General features: G+C 37.8%; 1 protein-coding gene across 1 annotated transcript; it reads left to right on the plus strand.

Annotated features, from left to right (window-relative positions):
• On the plus strand, positions 1–26,810 carry LOC137273654 (putative glycerophosphocholine phosphodiesterase GPCPD1 homolog 2). Its single transcript, XM_067806442.1, has 18 exons — positions 1–123; positions 6,158–6,359; positions 7,627–7,781; positions 8,616–8,660; positions 13,638–13,789; positions 15,345–15,431; positions 15,883–15,993; positions 17,367–17,523; positions 18,124–18,253; positions 19,047–19,101; positions 19,872–19,964; positions 20,655–20,729; positions 22,102–22,138; positions 22,977–23,101; positions 23,583–23,710; positions 24,658–24,793; positions 25,315–25,475; positions 26,115–26,810. Exons 2-18 carry the CDS (start codon positions 6,223–6,225, stop codon positions 26,209–26,211), a joined length of 1,881 nt encoding a protein of 626 aa, XP_067662543.1. The 5' UTR covers positions 1–123; positions 6,158–6,222; the 3' UTR covers positions 26,212–26,810.

Genomic DNA, 26,810 nt, shown 5'->3' on the forward strand with positions numbered 1-26,810 from the left:
GTCCCCTGTTTCAAGTAATGTTATTGTGGAAACGGTGCACAGTAAGTGTGGCTGTTGTTGATGATATGACGCTGAAGTCCGGCTCTGTCTCTTCCTCCTTGTAAACAGTTGATGGTTTGATCGGTGAGTAATGACAAAAAATGCCGGATCCGTGCTTATTCAGACCCATGCAGCGTCTGAAGGGCATACACGGACTTAACGAGTGCAATTTTGCACACCAAGAAGTGAAACATGAGTGAAGTCTCAGACGTGACTCTTCTCTCTGTTTTCACCGTATTCATTTTCAAGCTCAGAGCTCAGCACTGTTACACTTACCACCGTAGATCTGTATATTATTGATTATTAAATAGAGCACTAAGATTATGTTATTTTATTTAACTGAAGGTTGGTATCTCAGTATTTACAGACAGACCATATATCTGGCATGTTGTCCTTGGTAAAATCCGTCTTCATCTTAAGAAAATGTAGGAACTGAGAAATCGAACTGTTTTGATTATCATTTTAGAATGACAAGATTCTTTACAGACGACAAGAGCGTAAGTATAATTCATTGCAAGCTGTGAAACTGATGCATCATAACACTAACAATATAGAATGTGTCATCCATAAAATATCTTGTCTTACTGAAACATTTGTATGAATGGGCTCGATACTACATAGTGTTAGCATGAAAAGCTGAAATATGTATTCATTGTGATGTATGATTTTCACAGCATCCGACATACCTACCCGTCAAACCGCCCTAGACGGATTATATTCAACACAGACGGCTAGATTCTGATTCACCTGCCCCATGATCAGGTTAAAATTTAGAATATGTACTGAATATGGTTTAGACACAATTGTTCATGAAGTCATGAATGGTTTGGCCAAAAAGCTCTGAGGAGCTTGTTTGAAGGCCGCTCCCATAAACAAATACATATGCAGGTTATTCCTCATTTTGTAATATGTTGCCAGCTTAGAGATACGTCTATGCTCTTTCAATGGTTTTTGGTTGGTTCCTTCATATGTCATGTTGTAGCTTGGACCATGTGGACTGAACCACATATTGATCAACTCGCCTTGCTACTGAATATAGAGATATATTGCTGGCCGCTCTGTTTTTGTCAGAACTGGCAGGTTGAATCAATATCTAACCAACCCTGTGGTCAGGCTGAAATTGTTTTTGAGTTTCATAACCTTGATTTTCAAAAGCTCTCACTACGAAACTGTGATATTGTTTTAATAGATTTACTGAATACAATGCATTATCAAACTTCAGTGTGTTTAGTGTGGTCTTAATCATGTTAATGTATGTTTTTTTTGAGTGAACTATAGAATTTAGTGATATATATCAACAGGTATTTACTGAGAATTATCTGTGTCATTATCAACATCAATTGACTTCATTTGAAAAAAATGAAATTTTAATATTGACCGTGTTGTGCCAAATTGTGATAAAATGCATCTTGAAATGTGATGGGCTACTGCTAGTGATATCAGTGTCTGATCTCAGTATACTTGTATCGGTTTGTGAAAATTTCACTGGCACACATTGTGTATTTAATTTTAAGTGGTTTTGGATGTAGTGTGCACAGTACCCAAGACAGCCGTTTGGCTCCTAACATTGTAACAAAGTAGATAGAAAACTGCCCTAACCTTTGTACTTTAAAAAATCATAATTGAAAATAGAATAACAACCCAGAATGAATTCTGGGCCACCCCATTGTGTGTATTCTTGGTTAGGTTAAGTCAGTCTGTATTGGATGATAAAGGGCAGCCAAGCAGATCAGGTGGTCATAGTGGATGACTTTGTTTAGCTATGTTGGAATCCATATCACATAGACATTCATGGAAATATAAAGGCAGACATACAAACAAAACAAGATCTGAACAAAGGAGATTTATAACCTCTTACCTTAAACAATGTTAAAGGTCATATGCAGCCAAAACAGCAAACAGGGTTAAAACACAATTATCAGTTATTCATGACATATAATGTTGATTGTGAGAAAACAAATAAACAGCATTATAAGAGTAGAATCACGAATCAAAAGCGCAGTATTTTGTACTTGGGCTTACTTCTGTTACAGTGTCTAATTCAGGACAGTCATCGTCCAGATATTTCTAGAAACTCCCAACTATGTAACAATGCCGTATGAGACTTATTTGTTATTATGTAGTCTGCATTCTTAAGTTTTATCACTACCACAGTGTACAGTGTCTTGTCAGCTACCTTCTTCCTATTTGTCACTGCCATTGATTACTGTGTATGACATTCATGGCCTTTGGCGGGGTCTGCCATCACATCAGCTGTGGAAGGAAGTGCTATTGTTCACCATCTGTCCATTGTTGAATCTTTGCCTGTCCATTGTTGTATATATATGTATGCTCACATCTACACTGGGTGTGAGGAGTCTGGTATTCCGACTGTCTGTGTAGGGACGACTGCGATCAGGATTATACCGCTCACAGGAAGGGCCTGGGGTTGAGCTGGAAGTCTGCTCACCTCATTCATGTATAGTTGTTTGTCGAAAGCAACTAAAGAAGTTTAAACTCAACTGTGCCTTCATCTTCATCAGTGCATTCATTTGTTTTCATCATCATGTTTTTTATCTTAACTATGAGCTAATCCCCAGTCCGCGAATACACCATATCTACGCATTGACACCTCCCTCAAAACGAAGCACCCAGGAGACCAAACCCTGTTGGAGAGGGTGGATGTGCACAAGTGTAATGAAGACCTTTTATTGGCTGGCTCATTTGCCAATACCCTGAGCGTACATTGTGTGTGAGATGACCTGTTTGATTGGCATTTTAGAAGTATGTGAGAGACAAGAAAGATTTTTTATGGATAACAACTTCATTTGTTGTATATGATGTAACATCTTGCTATGGATTCATATACTGTTGTCAAGCAAGAGTGATAATGGTATAAGAATCCATACTGAAACATCGCATCATATACAATAAAAGAAGTTGTTGTCCATAAATAATGTATATAGAGGGTTGGATTTTGTGAATACATGCTCTCTGCATTTGCATTTGATCCAGTCAACTAATCCTGAGATAGTGAACTAGTGTGGGCTGTAAACTGCCGTTTGTAGAAGTACAGAGCAGAACTTGAAAGTGACAATCTGAGTTTGCTCCAGTTTCCATCTGATCCAGTCATCCTAGAAAAATGGATCCAGTTTGTTTGCAACCTACAGACATACATGTCGTGTACACGTATCATATCTGCCCGTCTTTGCAATTACATAATGTGACAGAGACAGAACCCAGGTGCATGAGCCATAGATCAGTGTATTTTGTTTATGACATATGGCCTGATAGGTGTTAAGTTCAAATTGCATGTAATCAGTGATTAAAGTTGTGTATTGCATATTGTCATCAGCAGGCAGACAGACAGATAGGTGTCAATAAAACATACATTGAGTTTTCATGTTCCCATAGACATGAATTAAAATATTTCTGTTTTCAAGCTGATCCTTTTTCAACAATGAAATTAGTATTTGTACACTTTCTTGAAAACTTGAGTTGCACACCTGCAGGTATGGGACTAGTGTATGTTTAATAGAATAGTACTGCAGACCCAAGATGCTTGTAATCACAAGAAACATCTCTTGTTCTGCAGCTTTGACCACAGAGATAATCATTGCACACATCAGTTTCTGTGTTTATATGAGTCACCTTCCCCAGTTCAAGCTGGGGGAACCTAGTCAATGCGCTATAGCGTAGCGCAGCACAGCTGTTGCAACCGCGTTTTTCCTCCAGCGCTGGGAGAAAAATCAGTGAATCATTTTAACTCTGATTGCGGGGGCCTTTTTAATCGTATTATTTTTCAACTTTATAAGTTGAATTTGCATTTTTGATGATTTGTTACTGTAAGTCCATATCAAAAGGAATCAGAATCAGCGAAGTTGCTTTTGCTTTGCATGTGACCTTGAATGGGAAGTGTACACTAAAAAATCACTTTTGTTCCAACATGGAATTTTTTAATTATTTAAAATCATTGTTTGAAAATATACACTTGTTTTCTTACAATGAATGTATAACCTGCACTATAAATGTGTGCCGTTTTGTGTCCTCTGTTTGCTGAGCTAAACAGGCCAGGTTTACCGCCCTTTGATTATGACGTAATTGGTGCCAGCTGATTTAGACTGGTCTCCTGTCTAGTCCCAAAGGCAAAAGATCTAAATACTGACATTAATCACATGAAAACACAGATGGGAAAATACGAAAGAAGCTTTACTGAAAGTGTAAGCAGCAAGGTAGAAATGAATGTGTATTTTCATTCATAACCTTGTCTCACTGAAAATGTCAAATATGTATAACAAAGTTTTAAGCCATGGTGTATTCATTGTGAACATAGAACTCTCGGTTAATGTAGAAACTTTGACTCAATATAACGCAAAAGATAAATTAGTTACTTCTGATATCAGTTTTGTTTCAGCTATAAAACTACTTGATAAACATTTCTCATGATTAAGAAGTGGAAGACAAAAAGGTTCATTTTTCATGGAAATTTGCAGGTTAGTATTAGCAGATGGCAATGCAGAATTAATCTCAAATCCACAGAACAGTGCTCAAATGAATGGAAATTTTAGGCAATCATCTCATGCTTTTGGATTCACAAATAGGAGCATAACAAAATATTTCCATCTTGCAATCAGCATTTATTCAAGCATTCACTGTTCATACCTCAACTCAAGATAGGTCAAAGCAGGATATGAAGTTAGGTTTGGTATCTACATGGCTCAGATCCTCCCAGCTTATCAAAGTATCACACACATACTGATCATTTCACATGAGCACAGCACCATAGCCACAATCAAATCAAACAAATATTGACATGATCAGATAATTGTTCACACTGGGGTCCTTGGTGCAACAAGAATACAATACTTATATGATACTGTTAAGCACCTGTGTGCCATGGAATAATAACACATAATAAATAAGCAGGCTAAACTAAATGCAATGTTTTTGTTAACATTGTGAAAACACCTTGGGCCAGACCAAGTTTATTTCTAATTTGATGGATTTGTGTCCTCAGAAAACCTAAAGGCGGGAGGGAAAAAACGATTGAAAAATCATCAGCCAAGTGAAACCCACATGAGTTAACTCTTTGTGTTTGTTTACATCAACAAAGAGGAAGTTGAGTGAGTTTAGGTTTCACACTAATTTCAAGAGCTTTTCACTTATGTCGCATTAACGTTAGGATTATATCGTCTTTCTTTCTGTAAAGCAGGAAGTAAAATTTCTCTTGCCTGAAAGAAAAAAAAACACATTAGCATGGATATGCATAACAGACTTTGTTTAAGTTCCTTAGTGCAACAAAATACAAAACTAAAACGCAGATGCCAGTGCTAAATTTTGCTGAAGCACCTAGGTACAGCAAAAGAACCTGTCCATACAAGGCAGTGAGTATTGATGTAGGAGGTGTTTACCTTGGTCTGTGTTACATGTGTCATGGAGATTGCTGGGTTTTACACTATGCACAAATGGAAAGAAGGACGCTCAAAGGTAGAGAATGGAGTATCTGGAGAAATGTACAAAAATACCAAGACAGTACTGACAGTGCATTTAGTGTATTTATCTGTGTCTGAATGCGACCAGTGATTCATTCCAGACTCTGAAGTAATTTTCTGAACATACAGTATCCTACACCATTTCAGTACTTTAGTGGGGTAGCCTAGTGGCTAAGACAATTGCTCATCACTCCATACCCTAGGATTTATTAAATGTTTTGGTACAATGTGTGAACCCCTTTTTCTGATGTCCTCCACTGTATTAATACTGTCCAAAGTATTAAACATCCTCACTCAGTCCTTCACAGGACCTCATGTTACCATTACGGACTCATAAAATGTATTGATAGATGTCCCCTGGACCCCTACTTCATTTGGTCAAGATGAAGCCCTGGATTGTAGTGTCCATGTATTAAACATTTGTTAAATTGAATATCCCAAGAACACAGCTGTACATATGGTACAAATGCTGTACAAGTAGATGCAGTCTGTGTGCAGTTACTGTGTGTACAGCTGTTATCTTTGGACCTTTAATTTAACACTTTTTAAAAAGGCTGGAATGAACACTGCTTTTACTCTACTCTGACATCTGCAGATTGCAATACCATGGACCCAGTCTCAGATTGTTACTGATTTTAATCTTTCAGGGTACTGGTGAAAGAGCATATCAGAGCCTCTGTTTGCCTGTCTACACTCGACACTTGTTTACACAATGACCGTGGCTACCTTTTTTGCCGTCAGTGCTGCTACAGAGGAAGGTGAAGTTGTCTATGTGACAGGAAACACATCATCACTAGGCAACTGGATGCCCGAGGAGGGGGTACCGCTGGAAAAACATGAAGATGAGAGGTAAGAGCAAATAACATATTACATGATCAGATGTTTGCTACTTCACATGCCAGTTGATAAGGCATCGATCTGTATTCAGTTCAGATTGCTGAAGTAGCGTCCATAAAACTCTAAGAAGTAACTAATCATAATTGTTATTTCTAAATTGTGGTAATTCTTCCAACATCTAGTTTGCTGCGGATAGCCGCAAATTTGCTGATGTGTCACTAAGCAGTACTCACTCCGGTATTTGGTACGGAAAGTTTTGTATTCTTAAACTGTTATGTAATGTTTTTAAGAACTGTTTCTTTTTTTAACTTCAGTAAGGTGATATGCTTTATAAAACATGTTTACACAAAGTTATCACATCCTTGAACAAAGGTGAAAGTGTTTTTGTTGAGATTTCTTCTCAACTGGTTTAGTGATGAACACTGGGCCCATTATGACATGTTACTTCTTGTTGCTCCACCATGTCTAAGGTCGACTGAAAATGCAGATGCTGAAGTGTGAAAATGCAAGTGTTGAAGTTGCATAACAGCTAACAAAGAGAGCTAAATGCACATAAATCTTCTTATCATATAATACTGATAAATGTAAGCAAAACAAATTGGAGTTCAACGGTGATTGTTGTGTCGCAACACTGAAAGGAAAGAATTTAATGTTTGTTACACAAAGACTTCATTTTCCTCCAAAAAAAATAATGATGATAGCACACTTAGTCCTCCTAAGTTCTTCCAAATGCATGTATAAACACTGCAGCTCTGTTCTTGACAGCAGTGATAGCTGACCTCCCACTCTTACTGAAGTCAAGAGATGATTGTGCACATTGTTCATGTTTCGTTTGGTTACTGTGAGTGAAGCTTAATCTGGGTTTGGTCCAGCCCAAATCTCTCAATATTCTCCAAACATACTAGATTTATCCCCTGTTGCCATAATCACTTGCCTGGGCAGCACATGCATGCACGTAACAAGTTATTTTGAAAAGTGTTTTTGACAAATACAAGTACCAAGTAGACTGCATTATGAAGTATTCGTTCATTCGTTCGTTCTTGAAGTGATTAAAAATTCTGTGGCATTTCAGTATTCACTTGATGTAGTATTCACATGCTAGGTTGATGGAAATTTTTTATTTTGAATTGGGCTTGTTGTAGTGACACTGTGGTACACTCACAGAGAATTCATAATATACAATGATTCTGTGGTTCTGTATAACTTTCAATGTGTGACCTGAAGGCGTAGCCTTCGATCAAAATGGAGCAATCCATATTTTGCAACTTTGTTTCTATAGTAACACGTGGAGCCGTGTTATCAACCTGCCGGGAGATGCGGACTACCTGTACCGATATTACATCTGCCGCTTCCTGGATGCGGGCAATGGCCAACTAAAGCTGATTGTTGTCCGATGGGAGACCAACCTGCATCCAAGAACAATAAACACAAAAAGTACAATAATCAAAAATTAACCAGTGTTTGCTTTTATGTAATGTTTTCAGCCAACTATTAGGTCACATTTTCTTAATCTTGACAACCCCATGCTCGCCTTTGGAGGTAACTGAGATTGAGTTTCTTTTAGTCCAACAAACTGATAAAAGGTGTATAACAGGGTATCTGAACACCATAAAGGATGAGTCTTACCTCTGTGCCTGGTTGTTTACCATGAACACAATAACAAAACCCAGAACACAGAGATGTAGAATTATACAGAATATCTTTATTATATTGATATGGTTAAAGTAAATTTATCCACACACTCACATACCCATGAGGAGCATTTGAATGTCACGTGACGGTCCTTTGTACGGAAACATGGGCTGTTCCATAGAGTGATCTTAGCACTAAGCGTGTTGTATAGTTTTAACAACCATCTACAGCAGTTGAACTAGTATCAGCATTCGAAATACCTGCTTGCCTGAGAAGGGTTATTTTCAACAAGGACTGCAAGATTCTCAAATTTACCTGCTTGATTGTCAGATTAATGTATAGATATGCATATGAAGATATTTTGTGTCATGTTTTGGTCATGACATCATGATCTAAGGATCATTTTACATCAAGATCTAACCAGCCCTAATTTTCTTTTTGAGTTTCAAACTTTGCTAATATAGTAAAAACATAGTTAAAAAATTTAGGGAACATAGGCTGTCTGTTGTCGTCATGGCAACGAGAGAATCAATTGCTGCTGTGGGTATGTGAGATGTGGTCATTGTATAGGGCTAGTTCTATACCATTGAGTTTGACTGGATTTATTTGTTTGATTGTCATGTTTCTTTTTCACAGATAGCCAGTGTGAAAGGAGAGATATCTCAGAATTTGGTCAGTTTGGTGAGTGTTGACGGACGTTAGACATCATTGATAGGATAATCTGTGCTGTAGGTTATTTTTAACATAACAAATGCTGACAAATGAATGATCTTTTTATCATCATAACTGACCAGAGATAGGTGTTTGTCCAAACTGTTTCACAAGTGAGTAAGGGGAGGAATGGGATGTTATGCTGCCTTCAGCAATATTCCAGAAATATCACAGCAGTAGGTGGGTTATCAAACCCAAGTTACCTGCCTGGCAAGTGAGTATAATATAAATACTGTACATCATGAAATTTTTGCAAGCATGATATTTTTGCGAAAATTGCGAATGACTTGAGCTCTCAAACATATCATGACGCAGTTTGCTGGTAGAACGCAACAACAAATACTCAACAAACAACGTGTCCTACCATCAATTTATTATTCATCAGTTCATACAATTAATAACAGATCTAGATGATACATCAATTAAGCAATGACAACAAGGTGAAGGAAGACTAATTACTAGCATAACTAGTACTCACATGTCACAAAAATCACTCAGTCAGTACGCCTGATAGTCCAGACAGGCACCAACCATGCAACACACATTCTTTGTCCTTAGATATTATGTCAAAGGCTGAGACCATCCAGCGGGCGTGGATAGGTTTCATTACACTGATCAGGAGATCAACAGCTTTTGTGTCAACATTGTCGACACTTTATCTGCATACCACTGACTAAAGGGGTACTTCCTCAGTGTTTTAAAATCCCTATTCACTGATAGGTCCATTGGTTGCAACTCGCCCGTGCAACCTGCTGGCACAAATTTCACTTTGAAGTTTTCTCAATAGATCCAGGAATGAATAACATCTATGGGCAGCAAACATTTCAAATATGGCGAGAGATTTCTGACTGGCCGGCAAACGTAGTGACTGTTTTACTTTCTTAGTAGATGGTACTAAAAGCTGATCCACGTACTCGAGCATTGTGTCTCGGTTACTCCAGTGATTGGCCATGTGTGTCACGTGCCATTCATCAGGAAAGTTGTAGTCTGCATGGCACTTGTCGGTGAGTCCTTGATAAATGACCTGGGGGGTAACACGTTGCCAGATGCAGTGCTACCAAGCAACATGGTAATCTCGCATTTGTCCTCCACACCTATCACAGACACTTGTTTCGTACCTTGGCTGGCCAATGTCCAGTTGGAGACAGGAGCAATCTTGACACCAGTTTGATCAAAGTTTATGATTAGGTCTGATGGAATGGATTTGGTTGCGATCGTCTCCCCTACACTGCTGATGAACTCTTCTTGTTTTTGCTCGAAGTCTGATGGTACTTTCCTGGCAACTTTCGTTGCTTTTCTGTTCACAAAACCATGCGTCTGAAGAAATGAATTCAACAATCCATTGTCCCAACAAATCGGACCACCATTTTCAGCCAAAAGTGATCGATTTTCATGCAGAACAATACCACGAGCTGTGGCAAGTACAATGTGTCTGTTTACAATACCACCCACTTTCCGAATTTCATTCAGATGGTCTGCAGCAAGTTTGTCCAGTTCACCTAACAGTAAAGGTTTGCCTCGTCTTTGGTGTACTAGTTCAGTCACTTCTGCTGTTTTGTCATTAGACTTAGCCATGAGGTAGGATTTCTTCATAAATCTGACAGCACTTTCCACAAGACTAACATTCAAAAGGTTGCTAAAGTGTTCAGGTGCATATTTTGCAATTTTTGTCCGAGTCTCAGGAGAAACGTGGTTATTATTTCTTTTCCGCTTGACTCCACATCGACTTGTCATGTTGTCTTGTGTAGAAGAAATCTCCATTATCGTCTTGTTCCCTGCTTCCATACAAGCAGCTTTCTCAGGTGTGGAGGCCTTCGATGGGTCAGGTAAACCTAACGGCTGGCGCTTGGTAACAGTAACAAACTTCAATATGATTGTGAAGTGTATGTCTGTTTAAAATTTAACACATTATTTATAGTGTGCTTTTGAGTCCACCAATTTAATAGGGTCATGCCATTTAATTTAATCCCTTTGAAATGTTTTAAGCTTATCTGGCCTATGCAGAGTGTGTTGTTTTTAGGAAAACATCACTGATTGCATGCACGCGAAAGTACTCCACTGAACTGAGTTCAAGATTAGCAGCAAACTTTAATACTAGTATGTGATTGGATTTACTTCAGTTGGAACTTTCAGATGCTATGTTTTGATAATTAGGCAGGTCGCAAAAATATCATGACGCAAAAACATCTGTTGGTCGCCACTCGCAAAAATATCGTAAGGCAAAATTTTGTGATTTACAGTAATGCAAAACTGTCACTTGCCAAGCGCTATACATACATACATATGTGCTGGGTGATGTATGTGTATACCAAATACTTGCACAGTGTGTCACAGCCATAATCATGTTACCAGCAGCTGTTTCTGCTTGTCACAGCTGGTTTTTCAAATATCTTTTTGGTGTAATGGTGGACAAAGTTGAAACACAGTGGTGCACTAGTTCAGAAATTTGACACCAAGGCCCACATGCACAAACTCACCATATTGCTAATTATGATTATACTTTAGTAAGTATAAACAAATTTGCAGTCTCAGTAAACTTAGGCTGAGTATTGTTCGGTACACTGCTATGTTGAGTTTAACAAGGACAAGTAGAAGGTCGCATCAGCTAACCTTTAAATTGACCAAACAGAACTGAGTTTACCAAATCGCAAAAGTTAATATTCGTAACATACTGTTTAAACGGTTCATTCTCACTTAGCCAGAGTCTGACCAAGAAGGTCTTGTAAGGTGAAAGATGCCAGCCAGGTAATTAGCATTAGCCACTGAAGCGTGAGCCTTTGTTCAAGGGTTGTATCATCTGTATCTACAGTGAGACGTAATTGCTGATGTATGCTTGTGTTTATCACTACTAAAGCAAAAGAAACAACATTTCACATTATATCTGGTATATGATTGAACATGTTAATGTTGTGCAATGTTCTGGTATTCTCTCTGTGTTGCCTGTTCAAGTTCATCCAGAGTCTGGGGGTCATGTCAACATATACTACTTGCAACTGTGTAAATTTTAGGAATACAGAGTAAAAACCTGAAAGAAAGTGAATTTTTTCTATTTTGGCAGTACTTTAGTTGAGTTATTGTTGAGAAAATCAGGAGTCAGACGATACATTTTATCAAAAGTGCTGTGATTGATTTTCCTGTATATTTTATTGTGTGGTTATCAGCTTCTTTAATAGTTTTGACATTCATTACAGCATTCGGTCTGACATAGTTTTTTTTCTTATACGAGTGAACATTATACTCTCTGTCTTATCAGCACCAGGTATTTACGTGATTCTGTTTTCTTATTAAGAATCATATTTCATTATGCCTTAGCACTGGTTCTAATTGTTACGTTTTTATCAATGTATCTCGCATGAATACAAATTTCTGTAATCCCTCTCATTGAGCATTTCCTAATCATGACCATTTTGTTTATAAAAACTATCACTCAACACAAATGTATGAAAAATGTGAAGAAATTCAAACAATGCCATATCACTATATCGAACTTAAATACAAAGTTCACTTATGTAAAACAGTGAGCATTTGTTTATACAAACTACCGGTCAACACACATGTATGAAAAATGTGAAAATATTCAAACGATGCCATATCACTATATCTAACTTAAATACAAAGTTCACTTATGTCACAAATTGAGCATTTTGTTGATACAGACAATGGCTCTTCAGGACTAAGTCTTATCAAAACACTAACCCTAGTAAGTCAAATCCCACTGTGAAAGACCTGTTTTGGCAGAATCTGGCTGAGTTAGAGGACACCCGGTCAACTTTTATGTAAAAAATGTTTGTGCTTGAACAATTCCAAATGCTGTTTTCTGCATGACTGCCTCTGACTGATACGCATGATGCATTCCATTATTCTCAGCAGTGAGTAAACAGTCGATGAAGATGTTCAAGGATGTCATCTTGCTGAAATATAAGCTAATAGTAGTCATCATCAACCCCAGAAGTGTATATACTGCAGGTCAAATATCTGTATTTCATGCAGATTTGAATTTCTTGAGAGATCAGTGTCAGTGATCTAAATACCCTCCCTAAAATAGTAGTCTGATGGGTTAAATCTCTTCATCTGTCTTCTGTTTGATTAGAAGGTCAAAGGTGGCTCAAAGGTTAGCTAACCCTCTGGGTTTTTAAAGTGCTGAACCAAAGTTAACATAGCCTGGAAAATGTTGTTGACAATAGTGTTTCCATGAGGGATGGCAGTCCTCTAACCTAGACATGATTAATGAGCTTTTTTGATGTATACATATGCCATTTAGTAGCCCCTAATTAAATTATGGCGTTTTTCACGGACATATTAAGACAAGCATGGGATGCGGAAGACCTATTCCGACCCAAGTCTTCATGGATAGAATAGGGGTTCTTATGTATTGTTTGTGCTCACAATATTGAAGCTATTAACTTTTTGGGTTAATTTCACCAACTGGAGTTCTCTTTTAAAGACTAGAACAAGACTTGAATTACAGTCTTACAAGTTAGAAAGGTGGCTGAAAAAATGTCATTAAATGTCACACAAGTTATAGTGGTCAGTATAATGGCTACTTGACCGCCCGATGTATTGCCAGACAGACATTAACATAATGTATTTTTGCACTCCTCGTCTGCGTAAAATATTGGCTGTCTTGGGATACCTGTTCTTTGGATTGGTTGGTTGGTTGGTTGGTTGGTTGGTTGGTTGGTTGAATACTTAACTGATTGATACTAGTTTTATGCCACACTCTCCTATGTGGTTGAAGTCTCTAAATAATTGAGTCTAGACCATATAAACCAGTAATGAACATCATGAGCATTGATTTACGTAATTAGGAGAGGAGAGATGCTGACCATCCTATGTCATTAGCCGCTTCTTACAAAAGGCATGGGATATACTGAAGATCAGTTCTAACCCAGGTCAGGGTGAGTACCGGTTAATTAGGACACTGGTGATGGTGTGTTTGTGTTTCAGGAGGCTACAACAACTGGAGCAGGGGTTGGCTGATGGGACAAGTGAGCACCGAGATCCGCCTCTTCAACAATCCTATCTACATGTGGAAACAACGTCACCGTGCACAGACCTACAGGGTCAAGTGTGTGCCCATGGACTATGCAATGCGTGATGTGAGGATGCAAAAATGATTATAAGTTGCTCATCTTACTGCCTTATAGTATAGTTACACACAGAAATTCCCTCAGTTTGTCCATGTCCATCCAGAAACAGTTTTGGTCAACCAACAACTTGAAAACTATTGTTTCATTTATGTTACACATACTTTTGTTGAAGAGTAGTACAGTGCAAAGTTTGATTGTAATAATGATTATTTTCGTCTATTTGAACTTAGAACGTGGTATATTTATACCAATCACTTGAAAAGTACTGCTGGAAATGGCTGATAAACAGCTTCTTTGTCTAAATAAGGGGTGCAGTTTGAAGTTTAGTGCCATTTATTTTATTTATTTACTTACTTACTTACTTACTTACTTACTTACTTACTTACTTACTTACTTACTTACTTACTTACTTACTTACTTACTTACTTACTTACTTACTTACTTACTTACTTACTTACTTATTTGGAAGAGTAACATCAATTTCTATATTTTGAACTTCAGGAAACATTAATACTTTAAAAGATACTGCTAAGGACAAAACAACAATATCTTCACATGGTAACCATGAAAATACAATGGATGCACATAAATATTAATGAACATGTCATCACCCAAAATTACTGTACGATTCACAGAAAAATAAATTGGTTGTTCAGATGAGTAAGAGTGTTTTAAAAATTTCTTAGTAATGGTTTCCAAGCCTTTTTGAAATGACATTCAGGAAATTTGATTATGGTTGAGATTGGTAAATGCTGAACACTAGAGTTATCTCCCTTTTCTGCACAAGAATCTGCCTTTCGTTGGTTCTTATCTCACCTAATGTTGCCAGTACCTTACATATGGGTTTTACAGTTGAGGTTAAGGTGTAATGTGCCAGGTAACATAGTCGCTGTATAACTGGAATATCCCTGAGTGCAACCTTATTCAACAATCAGACAAACACATTTAAGCAGAAGATGCAGGAAATTGTAAATGTAGTCAAAACTTTGAGACGTAACAGATGATTTTATTTACATAAAAGATTTATACCTAGGACAATAGAGCCACACAGCTGGATATTGTATTGTAAATGTTGGTCACAATCGACTGTCACTATTGCAATAGCATGTTGCAATAGACTATTACTATCACAATAGTATGTTTCAATAGACTATCACTATCACAATAGTATGTTGCAGTAGACTATCACTATGGCAATAGTTGTCTCTGCCTCAAGAGTCACCCCTAACAAACAGTATGTTCAGTGATAGTGACCCGTGAAGGTCCTGGGGTAGAATTGCCTTCAGCAACCCATGCTTGCCACAAAAGGCGACTATGTTTGTCGAAAGAGGCGACTAATGGGATCGGGTGGTCAGGCTGACTTGGTTGACACATGTCATCGGTTCCCAGTTGTGCAGATCGATGCTCCTGTTGTTGATCACTGGATTGTCTGGTCCAGACTCGATTATTTACGGATCGCTGCCATATAGCTGGAATAGTGCGGCGTAAAAGTAAACTCACTCACTCACACTCAGTGATAGTACTGTAGTAGGTTGATCATACTGTGTATACTCTTCTGTTACAGCCATCAATGCCTGACGTGTATGATGCAGATGAAGAAGAGAGTAGAGATGGACCTCCACCTTGTAAAAAGACAGAAATAACCTGCTTTGTGAGTAGCTAATATCTTCCTCCAGTGGCATTTTGTGGATTTTCAGTTACAGAGTACACAGTCATTTACTGCATGTACTAACTTGTCTTATACAAGTGTTGTGGGGAGTAGCCTTTTGTTTTAAATGTGGGGCAGTGGGATAGCCTCGTGGTAAAAGCGTTGGTTCGTCATGCCAAAGACCTGGGTTCGATTCCCCATATGAGCACAATGTGTGAGGCCCATTTCTGGTCACCCCTGCCGGGATATTGCTGGAATATTGCTAAGAGCAGCTTTAAGCCATACTCGCACATTTATTGTTGTAAATGTGTCCACAGGTTTGATACCACAGGAGCATTAAAATTCATTTTCACTCACTCACTCACTCACTCATTCACTCACTCACTCACTCACTCACTCACTCACTCACTCCAGTAAACAGAAATGACATTTGTTCTCTCTGTTTTTCTGCCAGTCTGTGGCTGACGATGCCCCCCAGAGACAGCGTCAAGACGAGTTTGGCTTAATCTACAAGCCCGATGACTACCTGGTGTTCAGCAGTCAGACATTCACACCAGAAAATCTGGTAAGTGTTTTGATAGTTTTGTCCGTTACTCACAGTACGTCTGTATGGTGTGAACCTTAAATGTTAGGATGTGTAACAATCCAAAAAGAATAGTAATGCACATATAGATTGTAATCAGTAGTAACAAAAGTGGTAGCTCAAACATCAACATGGTAAAAGAGTGAAAATTAAAGCATAGTTTTACAGTGAAATTAAGAATTGAAATATACCACCAAAAGGAGAGAGAAAACTGATTTTGATCCTGGATTCTTATGACTAGGTTTCAGCTCCTAACAGTGTATGTTTTGGAAAACTTGAATACTGTCAGTGAATGTTTTTTGAGTCTTTGGTGTCGGAGAGAGAACATTGTTTCAAGTGGAGCTGATTACTTGGCCATGAAGATTCTCTGTTATTTTTTAATCTTTAAATCTAGTAGCAGTGTACATTTTACATTGTTATTTTATCTCCAATATAACTATTAATGTCATTTTTGCGTAGGAATGCACATTCTCATCTAACCATATGAGGGGACTATCATGATCTCGTAGTCAAGCTTGCTGACCTGAATGACACATCTCATCGATACTCATGCTGTTGATCACTGGTTCAGATATTTACAGACTGCCACCATAATGCTGGAATATTGCTGAGTGCTTTATTCAACGAGAACCAAAGAAACAAACAAATCCTATGAAGCCTCATCTTTATACAACTGAAAGTTTTGTAGTAATCGTACAGTTTTTCTATTATTATTGTCTCTACCTCACTCGGTCAAAAGATAACTGCATCCCAATTTTACATAACTGAATGATTAGGACTGTTGATTTTTTCACTAAATTGTTAGGAATAGGATAAATCTCAAAATCTAAAAATAATTTGTTAGTGTCATTTATCAAATTTTCCTGGTTATGGTTGTTAATGCACAAGAAATAAGGACAAATATGTTATTCATTTGTGATGTCTTTTTTTAAATTTGCTTTAAACTTTATATTTCCTGGAGTCTTTAAGAAAATTCAATCATGACTTAGAACAAGCATTTAGTGCTTGTAAAAATATTGTTGATGCAAATAAGTCTCCAAATATTGTTTGATTATGAGAAAACATTATCGATTGTTTGGTTGTTTAGTCATTGCAACCAATTTTTGATTATTAGGATTGACATAGAGTTGACTTCATTTTACTTTGTTCCAGGTGCATGAATCAATAATAATGGTCACTGATGCATGTTTTTCTGAGCTAAAGTGAACCCCATTCCATTGCTCACTCAAGCAATCACATTGTCTGGTTCTGAATGAATTATCTGCAAGCTTCTGCTGTTTCTGAATACCTCTTGGTGCAACTGAACAACTAGCAAACAAGCTTTGATGATGGAACCTAAACCCCTTCTCTTGTAGGGTTACCAACTGGACTTTTATGTGGAAATGGAGAACCGATTACCTCAGTATGTTGGATATGCGTACATCTTACCACTGAACAACCTGTCAGAATCTCTAGGCTGCAGAAAAATCCCAATCAATGGGCTAAAGCACAAGCCCATAGGGGAGGTCACAGGTATATGATACTATACTGAATAGCAAAAGAAACATACTTAAAAAAGTAAGCGTTCATGTTTATGTCTTCTATTTAAGCTTGACAACTTGCATTTCTTTTGCTGTTCAGTTTATATATCATCAGTTTATATCAGTGTATGAAATAGCAGCTGCCTGGCGGCCTGCTGCTTGCTAGTTACATGACGGGCTTACAACTTTACTAAATAGCCAGCCCTGTTGGCCAATACATTTTCCAACGGTATACGTTTGACCATGTCACTGATGATGGGAAATATTTTGAAAATAATTTACAAACGAGTTAGCTAGACAATGTCTGTTTAGTTCACGATCAATCAAACCATAACTTCCACAGATCAGCCTACCCATTTATCTAACACTACACGCGATTGGTTGAGAGAATGCTTTCATCAAATAAACAATGTTGTTCAATTCTGATAGTATGTAACAATCACCCATCAAATCATTAATTACATTATGTTAACACCCTTTCTCAGTTTCCTTTTTTGAATACATGGCTGGTTACAACTTACATGTTAACAGGGACAGCACCATTTTTCATTAATCAGCCCTTTTCCTAAAGTCATATCATGTTTTGTTTCAGTGCATTATTTAACCATAAAACCATACAAACATCACACCTTCGGGATGGAGATCTCCTACCAGAAACACTGGAAGAGGACAGGACGGAGTCTTGATGTCGGGCATCGTGGAATGGGAGCATCTTATAAAAAGTAAAGTTTGATTTTTATTTATTTTTATTTATCCTGACTCATGCTTAATTGCTTTAAGCATAAGCAATTAAGCATAAATCAGGATAAGTATAAAATGTCAATTTTATTCAGAAAATTACATTATTTTCAAATACTTGTCATTTGTTGATGGTAAGGGTACACTTGGGAATGATGTCATAATGAATATGAGGGTTGAGATCAGTATACATCTGGTGCCCCCCAAATGGATTTGGGGTTTGAATTGATACTCAGCAACCTGACTGGTCGTAACAGGCAAATCAGTTAGTAGAGTGGTCAGGTTCCTTGCTGATGTGATGAGTTGGTGAAGTGTCGAAATGCATTGAAGCTTAAAATACGGACTACCAACTTCTGAAAGAAAGACAAACTTGATAGAAGCCATACAACATATTAGAGCTAGGAAATACATCGATAAACCTACTAATAATGAATCATCAGGTGGTATTGTAACTGTGGAAACTGAGAGATTTACTTTAGGTGCCAAGACCTTTGCAGTGTTTGCAGTAGGAAAGATGCCTTGTGCTCCTAAAAAGCATAGTCCCCAACAGTCTTGCATGTGCATGCTGCGAAGGTATATGTCCGAGCCAGAAAATTTTGTTGTCCCAGGGGGAAGATTAATGCAAACACTGCCTTTGGTATTAGGAGCTGAACTGGTTGAAAACTACAAAATTGTAAAACATGTCTTGAGCCTGCCATTAAGTTGGTACATTTTTGCTGTGGAGATTGGTTTTACTGTTCTACACAGCTGCCTTTTTAGCATACTCTTTACTTTCAGAGTTGCACTTGTGAGAGAGAATACAGTGGCTTCACTAAAGGCAGCAGGTCAACATGTAAGCTGTTTTGCTCAATTGAAGTTGTCATGTTATATGGCACTTAAGGCCAGACCAAGTTTTTCTTGTTTTATGGATCCGCTTGCTGCTAATTTCAAGAATAAGAAAATGACAAAAGTTAATTTTTCCCCCGCTCAAAAAATAAAGTCCTAATGTTTTTATTGGCCAAAAGTGTAAATGTTCAAGAAAATCGTTTTTTAGATTGTTTTTTAGCCCATATACACTTCAAAAGTAGATTACTTTGAGCATTTAGAAGGAGTATTACTTTGGTGATATTATTTTTTTCCCTCCTGCCTTTGGGTTTTCTGGGGACAAAAAACCCATAAAACAAATAACATTGGTATGGCCTTAGAATTGTTCTTCAATAACCCATGCTTGTCGTAAGAGGCGACTAACTCAGTCGGGTGGTCAGGCTCGTTGACTTGGTCAACACATGTCATTGTATTCAATTCAATTGCTGTTGATGACTGGATTGCCAGGTCCAGCCTGAACTATTTACAGACTGCTGCCATGTAGCTGGAATATTGCTGACTGCAGCATAAAACTAAACGCTCTCACTAATTGGAAAGTTGGTTTGTGTCTGTCTATATACAACTAACTGGACATCTTTTGACTGGAATGTCTCTCACTTGCCTAATAATATATTTCGCTCCTGTGTGGATTGTGGGTAATAATATCAGTCATTGGACTGTCTAGTTCAGACATTATTTGTTATAGGTAGTGATGCAGATATTAAACAATACACATGCCTAGACACACTCTTGTTGCAGGGAGCTGACTATGTGGAGTTTGATGTGATGCTGTCTAAGGATCTACAGCCCGTGGTCTACCATGACTTCAGTGTGGCTCTGCAGCATAGGAAGGTTGGTTAAGTCTCACTGCAGTCCTACAGAATCACTATAACATATGCCAGGGATATGGGGGATACTTTATAATGGGAGATTTTTTCTGTTCTCTCTACCCAGAAAAAGCAGACTGCTTTCACCATGTTGGATTAAGAGGACTTTTCATGCAAATAATGTATTTTCAAGAAATGTAAATAATGATAAATAACTCTCTCAGGCAATCAGACTGCTTCCTCGATAATCTCAAGGGTATACATTGTGATAAATCTCAACTATACCATGGATGTATCTATGGCTCGATAATTATATTACCTCCCTTTGCTGGTTCCGCATTCTCTCAGTAACCAATCAGCTAAGCCACCTTTAAAACCGAGCATTCCAGTGTCAGCAAATATAGTTGTCACAGCCACAAAGGTTTGTTTGTAGTGCAACTCAGATTTGCGGGGAAATCATACAGACAGTTTGACAGATGTGATTATGAAACTAACATGCAAGAACTCCTTCCTCTTTCAGAGTACCTCTGCATCATTTGTGTTGCCAAGTTTAATCGGTTAGATAATTTAAGAAGCAAAAGTGAGCTGTGATTGGTATGCTCAACTTCCCAGCTTAGGCACCTGATTGGATAGAAAGCCAGCCAATGTATACCCTGGAGATAATGGATGATGATCAGATTGCAGCCTTGTATGTAACCTTGGTGATGTATTACAGCGACATCATGATATGGAAGAGCTCCTGGAGATCCCTGTCAAGGACCTGACCTGTGAACAGCTACAGTCTCTCAGGGTAACAGTCTTCAGTGTCAGATATTGTGACTTTTACAGTTGTTTTCTCATGTTGTCAAGATTTGGGATAGAACTGCTGGCAAGCTATGCTTGTCATAAGAGGTGACTAACGGGAACAGGTGACTTGGTTGACACATGTCATTGTACCCCAGTTGCATAGATTGATGCTCATGTTGTTGATCACTGGATTGTCTAGTACAGAATTTATTGTTTACAGATTTGCCACCATGGAGCTGGAGTAATCAAATTCAAATTGAAACTGTTCAATATATATGCCATAGGCTTAAGTACTAAAGTCAAAATAATAATGATAGTGACAACATGGTTAGATATTCCGGAATATATCTGGAAACATCCTTCTATTTATAAAGTTGATGTGTTATTAAGTTCTCATAAAGTGAATATCCTAATGAACTTAGTTAAATTTGTAAAACAAGCTTTACAGTTAAGAAGTGTTTAAAAGGTTATTTTGAGCTTTGTACTTGGGCCTTTGTCCTTTATACGGAATAGCTAGAATATTGCTTAGTGCAGTGTTAAACAACAAACACACGTACAGTTTGTAATACATTAGCTTATGTCACTCCTTGTTGCCTGAGCCCCTGCCTTTCAGACACCTTAATTGCTGACATTCCCCTCATCCTTTTTCTTTGTTGTTTGGTTATTATGTGCAATCCCCGTTTAATCTTATTTTCAGTTTTTTCCTGCCTTCCTTTGGGTTTACTGGGGACAAAAATCTGCTAAACAAGAAATAAAATTGGTCTAGCCTTAGTTAGAATTGTTCTTCAATAGCCCATGCTTGTTGTAAGAGGTGACTAACTCAGTCGGGTGGTCAGGCTCATTGACCTGTTTGACACATGTCATTGTATTCAAATTGTGCTCATGCTGCTGTTGACTGGATTGTATGGTCCAGACTCGATTATTTACAGACCGCTGCCATACAGCTGGAATATTGGATCAATTTCTGTGTGATGAACAGATACCACTTGCAATATCCTATATACCTGCAAATTTCTAAGGTCAAAATTTATGCAAGACTCAAATATGAAACCCTATATCTCAAAGTTGTAGATGTCTGATTTGCTGATGATGGGATCTGGTATTTTGTTTGTTGAATTTTGAAATGTATTGAGTTGTTGAAAAAACAACTCTCTGACATTAGTTCTGTAGTCATTCCAGTACTGCTATTCAAACAATGTCTTAATTTGTGCCCTATTGTATCCCATTTGCATTGACCAGTGTTGACGATGTCAATTACTAGTGTTCCCAGCCCTGATATTGCTGGAATATTGCTAAACGCAGCATGAAACCGTACTTGATTAAACAACAAAAAGTGGTGAGAATATTTGTTTTCAGATGTATTTTTACTTTTTCAGCTATATCATGCATCATCATCTGCAGAAAATCAGATAAGTAAGTGATTGTTCTAAATGTTGAAGTTAGATAGGTAGCTCATCATAGCTCTTAACTATTATTCTTTGAAAATGTCCTGAAAGTTTCAGGCTGAAAGTCGAGTAAGTTTATCATGGCCTGCTTTTCTGTCATTCCTTGTGAACTGTCTCCACACAAGCCATTGGACCAACAGACCATCATCAGTGATATGCCTGAATTTGTTCAATTCTAGCTGCCAGCTGTTTTACATTAATTGTTGCATCTTATGATTGTGGAAATGAAGTAAATATTTGCCAGTTTGTCACTGATAATAGAATGAAAAAGATCTATTGATTACTGACAGTATCGTTTGAGACTTGAAACTGTTGGTTACTTGTTCAGCTTAGTTCAAGTTTAGGTCAAATAAAAAAAATTGTGGTTGCCTTTACCCGACCGACCCTGTAATTCTGTAGCCACCTTAAGCTTTATAGAAATTGAAACATTTGGTATGAAAGAAAATAAGTCATCAGATACCGTTGATTTTTATTTTCCCAGTACCAATGGACATCAGTTTTTCAGATAGAGAAAGTCGACATGATGACCACCACAAGCTTGGTTGAATAAAATAAACGATTACACATTGATATGTGTGTTAATACTTTGTACTTTACTTTTAAAAAATGTGAAAACAATCCTACCTGCCCTAAATTTTAAAGAAGTGTAATAGAACCACATCAATTTTTTATTTGGCCTAAACATGATTGGTTAGACTTGACTGATTGCATATCATCGACTCTGTTTGCATACAACTGATGTGATGCATGCATCTTATATTACAGTGAATGTTATACATATCTTTACGTCACTGTGTTCATTTCAGAACTGACACTTGACTCGAGCGATAGTGACGACCTTCAACCATTTCCCACTCTTCAGGACTGTCTGAAAAGGGTGCCCCCCGAAGTTGGTTTCAATATTGAGATCAAACACCCACAGGCCACTGAGGTAGGTAAAGAAAGATCAGAACTAACTGTAAGTGACCCATACCTGTGAAAAGGAAAGGCAAGGAAATCGAAAAAACCCACACTATTCAGCAAAAGAGGAATTACAGGGTCAGCAGTGGTCAATGCTAGAAGCCATGACAGCCGAAAGTGTCAACAAAGGCAGACTCTCCACAGATTTTTTATCAATTTCTTGTATTAGTTTGCTTGACAACCATGACGATACAGATTAGCATTGGACTCCAGCAACCCATTCTTGTTGTAAGAGGCGACTAACAATATTTTCAGGTGGTCAGGCTTGCTGACTTGTTGACATATGTCATCCTATTCCAATTACAAAGATCAGTGCTCATTATGTCCATAACTGGATTGTCTTCAGCAAATAACATGAGAAAAAATGTCCTCTGGTAAACACAAGATCCACAAGTTGAGACTTTTTGGTGCCTTTTGAGGTGATGATAAGAAAGAGTATCCCCATGTTTCAGAGTGGTCCCGAGCTGGAACACTACTTTGATCACAACCTTCACGTTGACACCATCCTCAAGACCATCTTTGAGCATGCTGGAACACGATGCATCATCTTCTCAAGTTTTGACCCAGACAGTTGCATCATGTAAGTGGGATCCTCTGTATTGCGTGTCAAACACACACTAACAGTAACATACATTTGGCTTAACATATCTTGTGAACTATTAGCCATGTTCCCTTTAAACTAATTAAAAGACTTAGGTCTCTGTCATGTCCACCAGAATGAAATGTTTCAAATATGTTGGGGCGGGGGGGATAAATTATCTTCTGATGACAACATCAGAGGCACATTACATCCATCAGATCAGGATACTTATGAGATGTAGGAATGTGACAGTCAGAATGTGTTTTACAGGCAGAATGTTCTACAGTCAGAATGTGTTCTACAGTCAGAGTGTGTTTTACAGGCAGAATGTGTTTTACAGGCAGAATGTGTTCTACAGTCAAAATGTGTTATACAGTTAGAATGTGTTTTACAGTTAGAATGTGTTTTACAGTCAGAATGTGTTCTACAGTCAAAATGTGTTTTACAGTCAGAATGTATTTTACAGTCAGAATGTTCTACAGTCAGAATGTGTTCTACAGTCAGAATGTGTTTTACAGTTAGAATGTGTTTTACAGTCAGAATGTGTTCTACAGTCAAAATGTGTTTTACAGTCAGAATGTGTTTTACAGTCAGAATGTTCTACAGTCAGAATGTGTTCTACAGTCAGAATGTGTTTTACAGTCAGAATGTGTTCGACAGTCAGAATGTGTTTTACAGTCAGAATGTTCTACAGACATGTAGCTTAGGAAGGGTTATTACAGGTCTTCAGATTGGGCCAAGTATAGATCATAAAAGGCTGTTCGGATGTTATTTGTAAGGGGATGTGCACATATCTTCACCTAGTGAATAGGATCTTATTGATATTATTTTTAACTTCATGCATAGTAAATAGTGCAAAACAAATGTCAATCATAACATCAAGTATTTTCATGATCTTAACAGTTAGCAAGATTATTCCTGTCTTTTGACGCACTATTCAACTACAGGTTGCAGATGAAGCAGAACAAATATCCAGTTCTGTTCCTAAGCAATGGCCCCACTTTGAAGTATTCACCATACACTGACTACAGAGCGAGAGAGTTCGATGCAGGCATTAAGTTTGCTCTAGCCTATGGATTGCTGGTAAATTTCACTTGGTCTATTTCATAATCAGTGGTGTACTTGCATCCTTTGTGATGCATTTGTTGCCACGAGACACAGACAATAAATGCTTATTTGCAAAAGGAAAGTTGCTATAATTTATGGGAAGGAGGTATTCAATTTTATACACACGAACTAGGGGATGTCATTGATTTTGACATCCAGGAAGGGCCACTTTGTAGAGAAATTTGGAGGGGGAGTAGAGGACGGGTGTTGGATCATTCACTTTTTACATGCTTTTCCACAAAAATCATCATCCCTGCCCCAGCCATTAATTATGAACAGTTCCTAAGATGAAATCTACCACGTTGGATAAAGTCCATCCAGGATTCTAATCTAATCACCAACACAGGACGTCAGCCATCTGTCCCACACAGCAACTGTAAAGTCAGCATGTAAATCTATACTTAACTGACAAAGTGTAATCTCACATTTATATTATGTATATATATTACTATTTTACTATGGATTGAAGTACTGACATGCTGTGGCATTTGTTATAGGGTGTGGACTTCCAGGCTGAGGGGCTGCTGAAGGATCTGTCTCTCATAAAGAAAACACACAGCATGGGGCTGGTGATGTTTGTGTGGGGAGACGAGAACAACAGCTCTGAGACCATCAACTTGTTGAGGAAGGAAGGAGTGGAGGGTATAATCTATGACAGGTCAGCAGCAACTGATTCCTGTTTTGTAATGCAGCAAGTTTAGCACTCTGTTTTATGGTATTAGCTCTACGATTGTCATGAGCCCATGCAACAAGATTATATACTTTGTCACCTATGAATATCTGGATTAGAACTGGTATTCAGGAACCAATGCTTGAAAAAAAAGACCAACACAGTGGTCAGGCTGGCAGACAAGTTTGACACATGGTATCCAAATCACTGGATTTTCTGATCCAAATTTGGTTTTTTCCAGACTGTTTCCATATAGATGGAATATTGTTGAGTACAATGTTCAGCAAGCAAACCTAAATACATGGTTATATCCCATTTCATAAGTGTACGCTAAGGTAAGGCATTAGCAGTAAGTCATAGCACAATGTTTGTGTTACATTAATGGTAATGTGTGGCAATAACAGTCTTTTTGGTGACCTTACTGTTGTCTTAGCTCAGTGACTGCTTTGTGTCTGTGTTAAAGTATGTGAGTTACAGAGCTACACTCTGCAAGTGTTTTTCGTCTGTATTAAGGAATGGGTGTTGCTGGCAACAGGTGGCTGTGTTTTTGGTCTGGGTTATTTTGTATTGGTTACTTGTCTCAGTAGCACTAAAACAACATTCTTTTACTCTCTCTTTTGCTTTCAGGATTGACTTCTACAAGGCTGACAAGGGGCAGCAGTTTGTGCTAGGAGACAACAGCAGTACATCTGTACTTACTGATCTGGAGGAGCTGTCACAATAGTGACTGTGATTTTAGAGGATGCTAGGCAATGAATATAGTAGAATTTGCAGAGCTTCTTAGCAAGGGAAAATGCTCTTTTAAAGTAGAACTTAATATTCTTAAATGTATGTATAAAAGTTCCAAAATAGATTGCTTTTATTATGTTTCCATCATTGACATATAGCATGAATTGACAGCTCTGAAACCTTAAAAAATATATGCAAGAATTCCTTCTACCTCTTTCAGAGTGCCTCTGCAACAATTGTGTTGCTGAGTTAAATCAGTTTGATAAAAGTAGCACAAGTGAGATTTGATTGAAAGTTTATGACTGGTACACTTAATATCCCAGTGTTGACAAAAACCAGTAAAGGGAGATAATAAAATTATCTCACAGAGCCATAGATGCGTCCAGGGTACTATTGGAGGTTTATCATTTAGGATAGATGTTATTGAGATTTGGCAAGAAGTAGTGTCAATGCTCTCCATGAAATATGTTATACAATATTTTCTGAAACACTTGTTTGATTCGTCTCAAAACTCCTGCATCCTTAACCGGAGCACCCTGAGTTGTTTCTGGTTTGGTTTACTCAGCATAGTTAATTTGTTAAAGAAATGAAAAA

This window comes from Haliotis asinina, chromosome 2 (genome assembly GCF_037392515.1).
Source record: "Haliotis asinina isolate JCU_RB_2024 chromosome 2, JCU_Hal_asi_v2, whole genome shotgun sequence".
NCBI classification, from domain to species: Eukaryota; Metazoa; Mollusca; class Gastropoda; order Lepetellida; family Haliotidae; genus Haliotis; species Haliotis asinina.

Coding starts and splice junctions, on each gene's coding strand:
- LOC137273654 (XM_067806442.1), top strand. CDS start 6,223: ATGACCGTGGCTACCTTTTTTGCCGTCAGTGCTGCTACAGAGGAAGGT. Junction 8,661..13,637: donor CTCAGAATTTGGTCAGTTTG/GTGAGTGTTGAC, acceptor TTTGTGTTTCAG/GAGGCTACAACAACTGGAGC. Junction 19,965..20,654: donor TGGCTCTGCAGCATAGGAAG/GTTGGTTAAGTC, acceptor GATGTATTACAG/CGACATCATGATATGGAAGA.